This window comes from Microcebus murinus, chromosome X, assembly GCF_040939455.1.
Source record: "Microcebus murinus isolate Inina chromosome X, M.murinus_Inina_mat1.0, whole genome shotgun sequence".
NCBI lineage: Eukaryota > Metazoa > Chordata > Mammalia > Primates > Cheirogaleidae > Microcebus > Microcebus murinus.
The window spans coordinates 35,208,598-35,223,639 of NC_134136.1; the positions used below are offsets into that span (position 1 = coordinate 35,208,598).

The window sequence follows — 15,042 nt, forward strand, 5'->3', positions numbered from 1 at the left end:
CTGTCCTAAGAGAATTATGTATGTGCACACATATATACATACATACGCTGTAGGTACCTGTATAGATATATATAGTCATCCCTAGGTATCCATGGAGGATCGGTTCCAGCACTCTCCACAGACACCCAAATCCATGGATGCTCAAGTGTGTTATATAAAATGGCAAAGTATTTGCATATAACCTATGTACAACCACTCATATAGTTTAAATAATCTCTAGATTACTTATAATACCTAATACATTGCCTATGCATCACTTCATATGTGTGGATTCAACATAGTACTCAGTGTGTGGCAAATTCAAGTTTTGTTTTTTGAAACTTTGTGGATTTGTTTTTCCAAATATTTTCAATCCCTGGTTGGTTGAATCCCCAAATGCAGAACCCATGGATACAGAGAGCTAACTGTACAGTTGTATTCAATAATCTGTGTAAATGTACGAGATATAATTTTGTTGGTAGGTGATAATGAATTTTCAGAAAATATTTTTTCTCTTTTAGGGATTAATTGCTGAAGAGGGAAAACATTCTTTTGCAAAAGAAGATGATCCTGAGAAATTCCGAGAAGCCCTTTTGAAATTTGAAAAATGTTTTGGTTTACCAGAGCAAGAGAAGTTAGTGACCTATTATTCGTGCAGTTATTGGAAAGGACGGGTTCCTTGTCAGGGTTGGCTTTATCTTAGCACCAACTTTCTGAGCTTCTATTCTTTTTTATTGGGATCAGAAAGTAAGTGGTTTCTATTGCTTACCATGAGCTTTGAACTTACTGTCTGACCTATCGATTCTGTGGTGGTGTTAGATCATAAATAAAGTAATGGGATTGATATTAAAGATAGCTAAACTGTACACATGAAAGTTCATTTCCTCTAGAGAAAATCTTTTTAAGACTGGTTGTTTAATATAGGAACAATTAGAAGTGTGTATAGAATGCCTTGCATATTATGGGAAGTGAATGAATATTAAATGATGATAGCAATCTGGCATATCACTGCTTTCTATCCCATGTTATAAACTACCTACTTGCTTTAGTCTGTGTTTTTTTTTTTTTTTTTGAGACAGAGTCTCGTTTTATTGCCCAGGCTAGAGTGAGTGCTGTGGCATCAGCCTACCTCACAACAACCTCAATCTTCTGGGCTCAAGTGATCCTACTGCCTCAGCCTCCCGAGTAGCTGGGACTACAGGCATGTGCCACCATGCCCGGCTAAATTTTTTCTATATATATTAGTAGGCCAATTAATTTTTTTATATTTATAGTAGAGGCGGGGGTCTCACTCTTGCTCAGGCTGGTTTCGAACTCCTGACCTGGAGCAATCTGCCCACCTCGGCCTCCCAGAGTGCTAGGATTACAGACATGAGCCACTACGCCCGGCCCGAGTCTGTGTTTTAATCCTTATATTAAGCATATAAATATAGTACCATAGTACCTAATGGCCCATACCTCACTTCGCAGCCACAATGAAGAATCAAACAGTATTATTTATATTTATTTACACATATAAACAGCTTTTATGTCAGTAGTTATATAATTATGTAATTATATAAAGAAACAGATTTAAATATCAAATCAGAATCTTTTTTTAAAAATTCTCTAAAATTATATCTATTCCTAAAATCACCAATCATTGTGTGTTCATGGTGATGCTTCACAATTTTAACAACTCTTGAATTCTAAAGTACTTTAGCTGTTTAGCGCACTTTCAAGTGGTTAATTATTATTTCAAAAGACCTGATTAATGAATATAAATTGGTATTGAGAATTTTCATACCTGCTTATAACTCTTATTTGCAGTAAAACTCATTATCTCCTGGGATGCCATCTCAAAACTTGAAAAGACTTCAAATGTCATACTAACAGAAAGTATTCATGTGTGTTCCCAAGGGGAGAATCACTACTTTTCAATGTTTTTACACATTAACCAAACATACCTTCTTATGGAACAGCTGGCAAACTATGCCATAAGGAGACTTTTTGATAAGGAAACATTTGCTAATGACCCAATCCTTGAGGATCCTCTACAGATTACCAAAAGGTATTCAAAGCTTAATTAATATTTACTTTCTAAAGTATTGTTTGACCATAAGAATGATAGCATTGATTAGCATTAAAAGTTAGCTCTTCTATGTTATATGATAATTTTTCTTCAGAGTTGATCATGGATATGTGTGTTTTTTTGAGTTCATTCATATGCATTTCATAAATAGTATCTTCCTCTCCATGAAATTTAATTCTAGGAAATAGTAGAAGTTAGGTTTGAAAATTATTTTTTGAGATTCAGATAGGACTTTTCCTGGAGTGCTTTTAAAAATGTAGAGACTTTTGTGTCTGACATTAGTCTAACTCTAAATTTCTCTATGAGTAGTCTAGAGAATAATTTCAGATCTGAAATTATTAAAGATGTTATTTATTGTTTTAATAATTTACTGACATCATAATATTTTATGAAGAGGCAAGTTAGTAGAGTCAGTGGAGCATGGGCTTTAGAATGAAAGTAGATCAACCCTTAGACAAGCCATAATCTCTCAGGACCTCAGTTTCCTCATCTATAATTTGTATGTCAGAAGACACTTTGTGAAGAATGAGTAAAACAGGTGTGAAGACACTTTGTAAAATAAAAACTCTAGGTAGATGTTAATCATTATTAGTGCCTACTTCAGAAGTATCTGTCTCATAGCTTTTTTGCTGAAACTGACCAGAGCCCTTTCATCCTGCTCAACACTCAGAACAGTTGACTGAAATGAGCATGCCAAAAAGGGAGGGGTAAAAGAGAGGATCCAGAAATAGCTAGTGAAAGCAGCTTCTGGCAAGGAGGATGACTGTATGGAAAAGTGTAAGAGGAACCTAAGCCAAAGTCCTATGGATAGACCAGAACAAGTGATCCGGAAGGTTGTATGATTACTACATAGCCCTAATTGGATATAGTTGTTCCCCTGGCCTATTCCTAAACCATTCCTAAAATCCATATACATAAGGATTTGTTTGTGAGCCTGCCTGCTTTTCTGGAAATTAGATAAACCAGGTGAATTTTTTACACTTTATTACCAAAATTAGGTCTCAATATGCATGATTTATATAAATAGAACTCTATAAAGATTAAAAATCCTATTTGTGTTATGTTATATTTGGGCATTTGTTTTTGTAGTTAGCTCCTTGATCACCATAACCATAAATTTTTAGCTATTTTATTTTCCTTAAAATACAGTGTAAAAGGCCATCTATCAATGAGTTATTTATTACCAAGTCTATATTTAAATGAGATATAGTAAATTCATTTTTGTGTGCATTTTTAAGAGAGCCTATTGAAAATCATATATATATATGTGCAAAATCTTTTTTTTCTAGTAAATGAAAAAGAATAATAGCTTACTGGGACTTAGTCTCCAAATTGCTTTTTTCTAAAATGGGATATCTTTGTTGCTTCTGCTTATTGTTTTTACAAATATGTATTACTTCTGTAATTTAAACAATACAGAAGCATAATGATGATAGTTAAGTTTAGTGTAATCTTTCCAGGCTTTTTCATGCATGAATTTTAAAATATTTGCAAAAAACATGAATGTGTCTGAATATTCACATATTTTACAATCTGCTTTTTCTCCCCCTACAATAATGTATCATGGACATCTTTTCATTCACATAAGTAGACCTCATCTTTTTAAATGATAACAAAATAACTCACCAAATTACAACTTAAGTGAGGTAAAAACTAACATGGTCATGGTTTCTGTTCATATTTATGAGAATTATTTTGAAAGACATAATGAAATACCACATATTTAAATAGTATATGCAGAAAGGATGAATTTAGTTTTAACGTTGTTGGATTTGAGTTAGAACTTGCATAATTTACTTACTATCCCAGATGGCATTGCTGCTTAGCACAAGTGTTTAGTGCTCCTAGAAAAACTATGCTATTTAAAGCAAGTAAATGGCTTTATTTGCTTTTTATTTCTATATTTATGTATCAGTTAACAAGTCATCTGTATTTATTGACACCTATCTTGTGCCCAGCAATGTGCAAACAGTGTTGTTTTATCGTGCCTCTACTTTGAATTTTTTTAAACATTCAAATTTTTATTTCATTTTTCAGTATTCTCTTTTATGGACTATTCTTCCCCTCTAAATTTTGATGCCATACATTTTCATTATTTTGTTATATTGAATAACTCTCTTGATTTTCTGGTAACCAGATATGAAAATTATTGTCTGCCAAGATTGGTTTTAGCCATACTCACATACTATGAATATATGATAATATAATAGTAGTGTTCCAGCAAATCACCCCTTAACAGATGGTTTGAAGACCTACATCATCTCTAACTTTTGTGCATTTTAATCTACTCATAAAATGAAATCAGAAAAAAAGAACAAACAAAATGAGTTTGTTAGGCATCATTGTGCTTTTTTCTATTTCAGAATTTGTCAAAGAACATAGCATTTAGTGTTTAATCTGGCTGTTTTACAGTGTATTTAGATTAATTGATATAGGCATGTGTACACTTTAAAATTCATTATTTGTGTCTCATCCTTTTTATTACTTCCTACAGAGGTCTAGAAAATCGAGCCCACAGTGAGCAATTTAATGCCTTTTTTAGGCTGCCCACAGAGGAGACGTTGAAAGAAGTACATGAATGTTTCTTATGGGTACCATTCAGCCACTTCAATACTCATGGAAAAATGTGCATCTCAGAAAACTATATCTGCTTTGCTAGCCAAGATGGCAGTCTATGTAGTGTAATCATTCCATTACGAGAGGTAATAAAAATTTGGTTACGTATTAATTTTTAGTTTGAAAATGTTTTTCACAGAGTAAAATGTCCTTTAATTCTATAAATTATTAAAAACTCAATATCAGTATTCCTTTAGTAATTTAAAATAATAATTTTTTAATTTCAATATTATTCTTCAGGGTAAGAGTACTAGCTTCTGAGAAATTATCTGTTTCTTTTAGTGCAGCTTTACAGCTGTTACTGAAAGTGAAAATTTTTAAGTGTTAAAAATTAAAAATTGGGCCGGGCGCGGTGGCTCACGCCTGTAATCCTAGCTCTCTGGGAGGCCGAGGCGGGCGGATTGCTCGAGGTCAGGAGTTCGAAACCAGCCTGAGCAAGAGCGAGACCCCGTCTCTACTATAAATAGAAAGAAATTAATTGGCCAACTAATATATATATACAAAAAATTAGCCGGGCATGGTGGCGAATGCCTGTAGTCCCAGCTACTTGGGAGGCTGAGGCAGGAGGATTGCTTGAGCCAGGAGTTTGAGGTTGCTGTGCGCTAGACTGACGCCACGGCACTCACTCTAGCCTGGGCAATAAAGTGAGACTCTGTCTCAAAAAAAAAAAAAATTAAAAATTGGCCGGGCGAGGTGGCTCACACCTGTAATCCTAGCACTCTGGGAGGCCGAGGCGGGTGGATTGCTCGAGGTCAGGAGTTCGAAACCAGCCTGAGCAAGAGTGAGACCCCATCTCTACGATAAATAGAAAGAAATTAATTGGCCAACTAATATATATATATAAAATTAGCTGGGCATGGTGGCACATGCCTGTAGTCCCAGCTACTTGGGAGGCTGAGGCAGAAGGATTGCTTGAGCCCAGGAGTTTGAGGTTGCTGTGAGCTCTGACGCCACGGCACTCACTCTAGCCTGGGCAACAAGCGAGACTCTGTCTCAAAAAAAAAAAAAAATTAAAAATTGAGAAACAAGATAAGGGCTTAGAATGATGCAGAATGGAGCTTTATCATTCAGATGTTTATGACATGAATACCAAAACTTAGACTCTCACATTTGATGTACTTGGTCAGAAAAGTAGAATTGATAGCTTTTGTATAAGTCAGAAATAAATTGTCAGTATTCATTATAGAATGCTTACATTTGTATTGTCATTTTTAAAGGTGTTACTTAAACCTTTCCCTTGAGAAGTGAAATAACCTGCACTGAGGTTACTTATATATTTGTTGCAACTAGTACACAAAGTCTATTTCTTTTTTTTTTTTTTTTTTTTTTTTTTGAGACAAGGCCTTGCTCTGTTGCCCAGGCATCAGAGTGCACTGTGCAGTGGCATCATCATTACTCACTGAAACCTCAAACTCCTGGGCTCAAGCAATCCTCCTGCCTCAGCCTCCCGAGTAGCTGGGACTACAGGAAGGTGCCACCATGCCTGGCTAATTTTTTTATATTTTTTGTAGAGATGGTGTCTCAATATGTTGCTCAGGCTAGTCTGTAACTCCTGAACTTAAGTGATCCTCCCACCTCAGTCTTCCAAAGTGCTAGGATTACAGATGTGAGCCAGTGCACATGGCCGAAGTCTATTTCTTAATAAGTCATACCATGGACCAAAACTTTTAGCCACACGAGTAGGCCAAACACATTTTACCTGAAAGTATCAACGATAAGGGAAAATACGATTCATTTACATATGTTTTTACCCTCCAGGTCTTAGCTATAGATAAGACAAATGATTCCAGCAAATCTGTCATCATTAGCATCAAAGGAAAAACAGCTTTTCGCTTCAGTGAAGTTAAAGACTTTGAGCAACTGGTGGCAAAACTCAGGCTCAAGTGCGGGGCAGCTTCAACTCAATATCACGATATTAGCACAGAGGTAATTATACAGCCATCAAATCATTTCGAAAAAAAGGTTTGTATTTAATGTTGTCTTTCCTTTTAAAAGGAATTCGTGGTACCTTTTTCTATTTATACTTAGGTTTTATTTTTTAAAAAGACTGAATCTAAGAGATTATATTCTCTAAATTGTATCATAAAGCAGAAGTGACAATTAAGGACTATATCCTTTTTTAGAAATTCATACTTTTTTAAAAAGATTATAACTTGATTTTTTTTACTATATTTGTTGTTTATCATACCTTGTACTTTCATATACATATAAACATACCTTGTACTTTCACATACATTGGCTTTTTAACAAGTCAAACTATATTTGAGAATTCAACAAGGCCTTGAAAAAGGACTCTCCTCGTATTGTTACAGAGCGATAGCAATTTTGAACCAGTCTGAATCTTTTATTTAATATCTTGTACGTCAGCCTTATTTATATAATATAATCTAGCCCAAAGCAAAATAGTGACATATCTTTTTACTAACAAAATATTAGAGAGGGCAAATATTCTTGGCAAAGGATAGTTAAGAGCCTGATTTTGATGTTTAGTATGTCTTCCATGGAAATGTAGACAGATTGAATTCATATGAATTTTCTTCTTCAATGTCCAAGAACCTCATGTTTTAATAGCTAAAACTCATCAAATTATTAATATTTATATTTTAGTTAAAAATTCAAAGAAAAAAATCAGCATTGGCTTTACTGGTTATATTATTTTATTTGGTTTGGAGTATAGAGCCTTTTACCTCTCTCTCCAAAGCAGAGACTAAAAATAATATGCTAAGTCTATTATAATATAGTATTAATAAGACCAATTTTCCCTTTGATAATTAAAAAGCACAATGAAAACATGGAACTAAAAATTTTAGTTTCCAAATACAGAATATTCACATTGCCCATCAAGAATTCTTCTTGCCCCAACTTTATTATCTCTCATTCTCTTTTAGTATGCACCCAGGATATTCCTTAGTTTGATGTGAGGGCCAAATAAAATCTGACCGGTCTTGGTAGTTTCTCAGTGCTCCCATGTTTTTGCGTGTATTACTCTTTTCCTTGTCCTATTCCATTCAAATTCAGTCTGTGTGTTAGTTTTAGTGCTTTATTTATCTTCCTTTTTCTTTTATCTGCTTCTCCAAAACCTGGAGAACTAGCATGTACCTCTAGTAGTTGAGTATGCTCAGTTGTCAAGAAAGGATTTTGTTTCAAAATGAGTTTACCATCTTTCCAGATACCTGTCAGAGTTCTAAGGTTTTCTGGTATCTGTTACCCATTTTTAGGGGTTTTAATAAAGATCTGTACAAAATACCAGTCAGTATACTGGTTTGCTTAGAAATGTATTTTTTAAAAATTGTCATAATGTTCTGTTTTCACTTAAGATTTTTATCTTATCAATGATGAAGAATATTGATAAGATATTCTTATCTGTATATATCTAGCTTTAAGTAATAGTACATTTAAAAAATTAGTATAGAGAAAGCTTTTTAAACAAGGGCTAGTTCTATTTGATTTCTAAGTAACAGAAATTGTAGCTATATTCTTTTATAGCTACACGTGTTATACTGAAACAAAGTACAATTGCATTTGTAATTTTTAAAAATCTGGTGAATGTTGCACAAAACAATACTTTTTAATCTGAATCTCAAAGAGTAAATCAACAAGTCTAAATATGAATGAATATAGGAAGGATATTAGGAAATTTTTCCTGTGAGTATATTAAAAAATGTGATATGAATAACAAATACTCCCCAAAGTAATTGTGCTTATGCATGTGTACTAGTTCTGTCTATTTAAAATAGGCATATATTAAGTTATACTAAAACCTGGGTACATGAACAGATTTTGTAAAATTTTAATCAACTGCCTTGAAAACACATTAATCTTTTACTTTTATTAACACATATGATCAAGAAATATTACTTGATATGGTAATTTTTCAAAACTACTAAATGAAAGAAAAAGTGGGCCTTTTTAGCTTAGTTTTAAGCTAAGTAGCCTAAGAACGGAAAGCACTACTGCACTAAGCACTACTGCAATGTGTTACTTGATGCCTTTATTTTTTTTTTTATTTCAATAGATTTAGGGAGTAAAAGTGTTTTTTGTTACATGGATGAATTGTATAATACTGGAGTCAGGGCTATTAGGGTACCAATCACCAGAATAATGTACATTGTATATGATAGGTAGATTTTTATCCCTCACCCCACCACTCTTCCCCTTCTTAGTTTTCAATGTCCATTACACCACTTTATGACCATATGTATCCCTCATTTAGCTCCCGTTTATAACTGAGAATATGTGATATTTGTTCTTCCATTCCTGAGATATTTCACGTAGGATAGTGGTCTCCAGTTCCATCCAAGTTGCTACAAAAGGCATTATTTCATTCCTTTTTATGGCTCAGTAGTACCCCATGGTTTAAATATGCCACTTTTTTTTTTTTTTTTTTTTTTGAGATAGAGCCTCGCTCTGTCACCTGGATCAGAGTGCCAGGGCATCAGCCTACCTCACAGCAATCTCAAACTTCTGGGCTCAAGTGATCCTCCTACCTCAGCCTCCAGAGTAGCCGGGACTACAGGCGAGTGCCACCACACCTCGCTAATATTTTCTATTTTTAGTAGAGATGGGATCTCGCTTTTGCTCAGGCTGGTCTCAAACTCCTGACCTCAAGTGATCCTCCTGCCTCTGCCTTCCAGAGTGGTAGAATTGCAGGCGAGAGCCACCACACCTGGCCCCCACATTTTTTTTTTAATCCAAGTGCTCATCAGTTGATAGGCACTTAGGTTGATTCCATATCTTTGCAATTGTGAATTGCGCTGCTATAAACATTCTAGTGCAGATATCTTTTTTATAAAATGACTTTCTTTCCTTTCGGTAGATACCCAGTAGTAGTGGGATTGCCGGATCAAATGGTAGGTCTGCTTTTAGTTCTTTGAGGAATCTCCCTACAGTTTTTCATAGCAATTGTACTACTTTACATTCCCACCAACAGTGTATATAAGTATCCCTTTTTCACTGCATCTATGCCAACATCTATTGCTTTTTGACTTTTTATAATAATAATGATCATTCTGACAAGGGTAAAGTGATGTCTTATTGTGGTTTTTTTTTTTTTTTTTTTTTTTTTGAGACAGTCTCACTTTGTTGCCCAGGCTAGAGTGAGTGCTGTGGCATCAGCCTAGTTCACAGAAACCTCAAACTCCTGGGCTCAAGCAATCCTGCTGCCTCAGCCTCCCAAGTAGCTGGGACTACAGGCATGCGCCACCATGCCCAGCTAATTTTTTCTATATATATTAGTTGGCCAATTAATTTCTTTCTATTTATAGTAGAAATGGGGTCTCGCTCTTGCTCAGGTTGGTTTCGAGCTCCTGAACTCAAATGATCCTCCCGCCTCAGCCTCCCAGAGAGCTAGGATTACAGGCATGAGCCACCGTGTCCGGCCTCTCATTGTGGTTTTAATTTGCATTTCTCTGATGATTAGTGATGTTGAGCATATTTTCATATGTTGGCATTTGTCTATTTTCTTTTGAAAAAAATCTGTTGATATCTTTTGCTCACTTTTTGATGGGGTTATTATTTTCTTGCTGACTGAGTATTTTAATAAATTCTGGATATTAGCCCTTTGTCAGATATATACTTTGCAAATATTTTCTTTTATTCTGTAGGTTGTCTATGTATCTGTTGATCATTTCCTTTGCTGTGCAGAAACATTTTAGTTTAATTAAGTTCTATTTATTTTCTTGTTGCTATATTTGCTTTTGGGGTCTTAGTCATAAATTCTTTGCCTAGGCTAATTTCCAAAAAGTTTTTTCCTATATTTCTTCTAGAAAATTTTTTTTTTTTTTGAGATAGAGTCTCACTCTGTCACCCAGCCTAGAGTGAGTGCCATGGCATCAGTCTAGCTCACAGCAACCTCAAACTCCTGGGTTCAAGCAATCCTCCTGCCTCAGCCTCCCGAGTAGCTGGGACTACAGGCATGCGCCACCATGCCCGGCTAATTTTTTGTTTCTATTTTTTTAGTTGCCCGGCTAATTTTTTCTATTTTTTAGTAGAGACAGGATCTCATTCTTGCTCAGGCTGGTCTTGAACTCCTGAGTTCAAGCAATCTTCCCACCTTGGTCTCTCAGAGTGCTAGGATTACAGGCATGAGCCACTGTGCCTGGCCTGTTTTTCTTCCAGAATTTTTATGGTTTCAGGTCTTACATTGAAGTCTTTAATCCATGTTGAGTTAATTTTTTTAAGAAGGGAAGAGAGAGGGATCCAGTTTCATTCTTCTGCATATGGCTATCCAATTTTCCCAGCATCATTTATTGAATAGGGCATCCTTTCCCCAGTGTATATATGTTTTTGCCTGCTTTGTCAAAAATCAATTGGTTGTAGTTATATGGCTTTATTTCTGGGTTCTCTATTCTATTCCATTGGTCTATGTGTCTACCTTTGTACCAGTAACATTGCTGTTTTGATTACTATAGCCTTGTAGTACAATTTGAAATCAGGTAATGTGATGCTTCCAGTGCTGTTCTTTTTGCTTAAGATTGCTTTAAGTTTAGGATTGTTTTTTCTAGATCTGTGAAAAAGGACGCTGGTATTTTGATGGGAATGGCATTGAATCTGTAAATCACTTTGGATAGTATGGACATTTTAATAATATTGATTCTTCCAATCCATGAGCTTGGGATGTTTTTCTATTTGTGTCATCTGTGATTTCTTCCATCAGTGTTTTGTAGTTCTCCTTGTAGAGATCTTTTACCTCCTTGATTATGTGTATTCCTAGGTATTTTATTTTCTTTGTAGCTCTTGTAAACGGTATTGAGTTCTTGATTTGACTCTCAGCTTGACTGTTATTAGTCTATAGAAATGCTACTGATTTGTGTGCATTAATTTTGTAACCTGAGACTTTACTGAATTTATCAATTCTAGGAGTCTTTGGGTAGAGTCTTTAGGGTTTTCTAGATACAAGATCATATCATCAGCAAACAGGGATAGTTTGACATCCTCTTTCCCAATTTGGATACCCTTTATTTCTTTCTCTTGCCTGATTGCTGTGGCTAGGACTTCAGTACTATGTTGAATAGAGGTGGTGACAGTGGGCATCCTTGTTCTAGTTCTTAGGAGGAATGATTTCAACTTTTCTCCATTCTGTATGATGTTGGCTGAAGGTTTGTCATATGTGACTTTTATTACTTTGAGGTATGTTTCTTCTATTCCTAGCTTGTTGAGGGTTTTTATCATGAAAGGGTGCTGGATTTTTCAAGTGCTTTTCTTCTGCATCTATTGAGGTGATCATGTGGCTTTTGTTTTTAATTCTGCTTATGTGGTGAATCACATTTATTTATTTGCATATGTCAAACACTCCTATATCCCTGATCATGGTGAATTATCTTTTTGATGTGTTAATGGATTTTGTATTTTGTTGAAGATTTTTGCATCTATGTCCATGAGGGATATTGGTCTATAGTTTTCTTTTTTGTTATTGTATCCTTTCTTGACTTTGGTATCAATGTGATACTGGCTTAGTAGAAAGAGTTAGGGAGGTTTCCCTCCTTCTCAATGTTATGGAACAATTTCAGCAGGATAAATTCTAGTTCTTCTTTGTAGGTCTGGTGGAATTTGGCTGTGAATTCATCTGGTCTTGAGCTTCTTTTTGCTGGGAGAGTTTTTATTACTGTTTCAATCTTGCTGCTAGTTATTGGTCTGTTCAAGATTTCTCTTTTTTCAAGCTTGGGAGGTTGTGTGTTTCCAAAAATGTATCCATCTCCTCTAGATTTTCTAGTTTGTGTGTGTAGAGGTTTTCATAGTAGTCACAGATGATATTTTATATTTCTGTGGCATCAGTTGTAATGTCTCCTTTTTCATTTCTGATTGAGATTATTTGAATCCTTTCTCTTCTATTTTTGGTTAATCTAGCTACTGGTCTATAGAATTTATCTTTTCAAAGAACCTACTTTTTGTTTTATTGATCCTTTGTATTGCTTTTTTGGTTTCCATTTCATTTAGTTCTGTTCAGATCTCTGCTATTCGTTCTTCTTTCTCTAGTTCCTTAAGGTGTGACATTAAGTTGTTAATTTGTGACCTTTCTTTCTGATGTAGTTGTTAAAGGCAATGAACTTCCCTCTTACCACTGCTTTTTTTTATGTCCTAGAGATTTTGGTAGCTTGTGTCCCTTTTGTCATTTGGTTTGAATAATTTTGATTTCCATCTTGATTTCATCATTGATCCAAGGATTGTTCAATAGCAAGTTGTTTAATTTCCATGTATTTGTAAACTTTTGAGAGTTCCTCTTGGAATTGATTTCTGGTTTTATTCCACTATGGTCTGAGAAGATACATGGTATGGTTTCAGTTTTTTCTAAATTTGCTGAGACTTGTTTTGTGGCCTAACATGATCTGTCTTAAAAATGTCCTATGTACTGATGAGAAGAATATATTTAATATATCCTACAGTTTGGGGGTAAAGTGATCTATAAATGTCTGTTAGGTCCATTTGTTCTGGAGTTCCATGTAAGTCCAGCATTTCTTTGTTGATTTTCTGCCTTGATGATCTGTCTAGTTCTATCAGTAGAGTGTTGAAGTTCCCAGGTATTATGATGTCTCTGTTTATTTCTTTTCTTAGATCTAGTAGAATTCAGTTTATGAAACTGGGAGCTCCTGTGGTAGCTGCATACATATTTAGGGCTACTTAGGTGGTGGCAGCAGGCACTGGGTCTGTGGGTGCTTGCTTTGCTTTGCTCGGGTTCCTTGGTGATGGCAGGAGCACGTGGCACCCACCCACAGGGCATGTGAGAGCTCCCGGCCTCCCCACTCCCTCCTTGACCCAGCAGGAGTAATGGGAGGTGGCAGAAATGGAGCTGGCCCCCAGATAGATGTGGTACTCTGGGGCTGTGTCCTCAGAATGGTCCCATCTGCAGTGTCCAGGGATTGGAAGTCAGTGGAACCCCATTGTGCCTTCTCTCTAGAGTAATGCCACTGTACAGTCTCCAGGCAGTTCTCTGTTTCATTCCAGAGGGATGCTGTGGTGGAGGGGTCCTCCCACATTTCAGATTACAATGTCTGTGGGGAAAGTGTGGAGCCCCAGGGATCTCTCTTCTGTCTCTTCCCCACGTGCAGGTGCCTTTCCAGGATACCTCTTATCCCACCAAGTGGGTTGTCCTGCTTCCCTGTCCTTCACTTTTGGTGCCTCCTGTTGCCTCTCTGTTGATTCCCAACACTCTCTCTTAGACAGGATGATGAAGGTGAGTATCTAATTACCACTTTCAATCCTCTCCATGAAAGCAGCATGTGGAGGGAGGCTGCTTCTAGTCTTCCATCTTTAGTTCCAGAATTTCTATTTGGTTATTTTAAAAGTAATTCCTATCTCTTTATCAATATTCTCTATTTGATGGGAGGTAGTTACTATACTTTCCTTTCTTTATTTAATAGACTTTTTCATATCATCAGCAAAGACTCAGAGTTTGATATCTTCTGCCCCCTTTTGCACGCTCTTAATTCTGCTCTCTTGTCTTACTGCTATAGCAAGGACTTCCAGCACTATATTGAATAGAAGTGGAGATAGTGGGCAACCTTGCCTTGTTCCAGTTCTAAGTGGGAATGCTTTCAGTTTGTCCCCATTCCGTATGATGTTGGCTGTGAGTTTGTCATATATGGCTTATATCATTTTTAGGTAAGCCCCGTCTATGCCTATTTTGTTAAGCATTCTTATCATAAGAGGGAAAATCAATACACACAAATCAGAGGCATTCATATATGCAATAACAGTCAAACTGAGAACCAAATCAAAGACTCAATTCCCTTCACAGTAGCAACAAAGAAAATAAAGTACCTAGGAATATATTTAACTAAGGGGGAAAAAGACCTCTACAGGGAGAACTATGAAACACTGAGGAAGGAAATAGCAGAACACGTAACGTAAACAAGTGGAAAACCATACCATGCTCGTGGGTCAGCAGAATCAACATTGTTAAAATGTCTGTACTACCCAAAGTGATCTACAGAGTCAATGCAATCCCTATTAAAATACCATCATCATTTTTCACAGATATAGAAAAATAATTTTATGCTTCATATGGAACCAGGGAAGACCCTGTATAGCAAAAACAATCCTAGACAATGAAAACAAAATGGGAGGTATCAATTTATCAGATTTCAAACCATACAACAAGGCTATAGTAATTAAAACAGCTTTCCACTGGCACAAGAACAGGGACATGGACCAGTGGAACAGAACAGAGAACCCAGATATGAAACCATCCTCATATAGCCATCTGATCTTTGACAAAGCAGACAAAAACATACACTAGGGAAAAGAATCCTTATTCAATAAATGGTGCTAGGAAAACTGGATAGCCACATGTAGAAGACTGAAATAGGACTCACACCTTTCACCTCTCACAAAAATCAACTCCCATTGGGTAACAGACTTAAACCTAAGGTGTGAAACTA

At 35.8% G+C, this 15,042-nt stretch overlaps 1 protein-coding gene across 1 annotated transcript in view; it reads left to right on the forward strand.

The window, feature by feature from the left end:
- Window positions 1–15,042, forward strand: part of TBC1D8B (TBC1 domain family member 8B) — a 72,909-nt gene that overhangs the window by 16,685 nt on the left and 41,182 nt on the right. Inside the window, exons 4-7 of the mRNA XM_012751124.2 lie at window positions 501–726; window positions 1,789–2,029; window positions 4,545–4,752; window positions 6,425–6,592. Of these exons, the coding sequence (XP_012606578.1) occupies window positions 501–726; window positions 1,789–2,029; window positions 4,545–4,752; window positions 6,425–6,592 (843 nt within the window). The remainder of the gene's footprint in view (window positions 1–500; window positions 727–1,788; window positions 2,030–4,544; window positions 4,753–6,424; window positions 6,593–15,042) is intronic.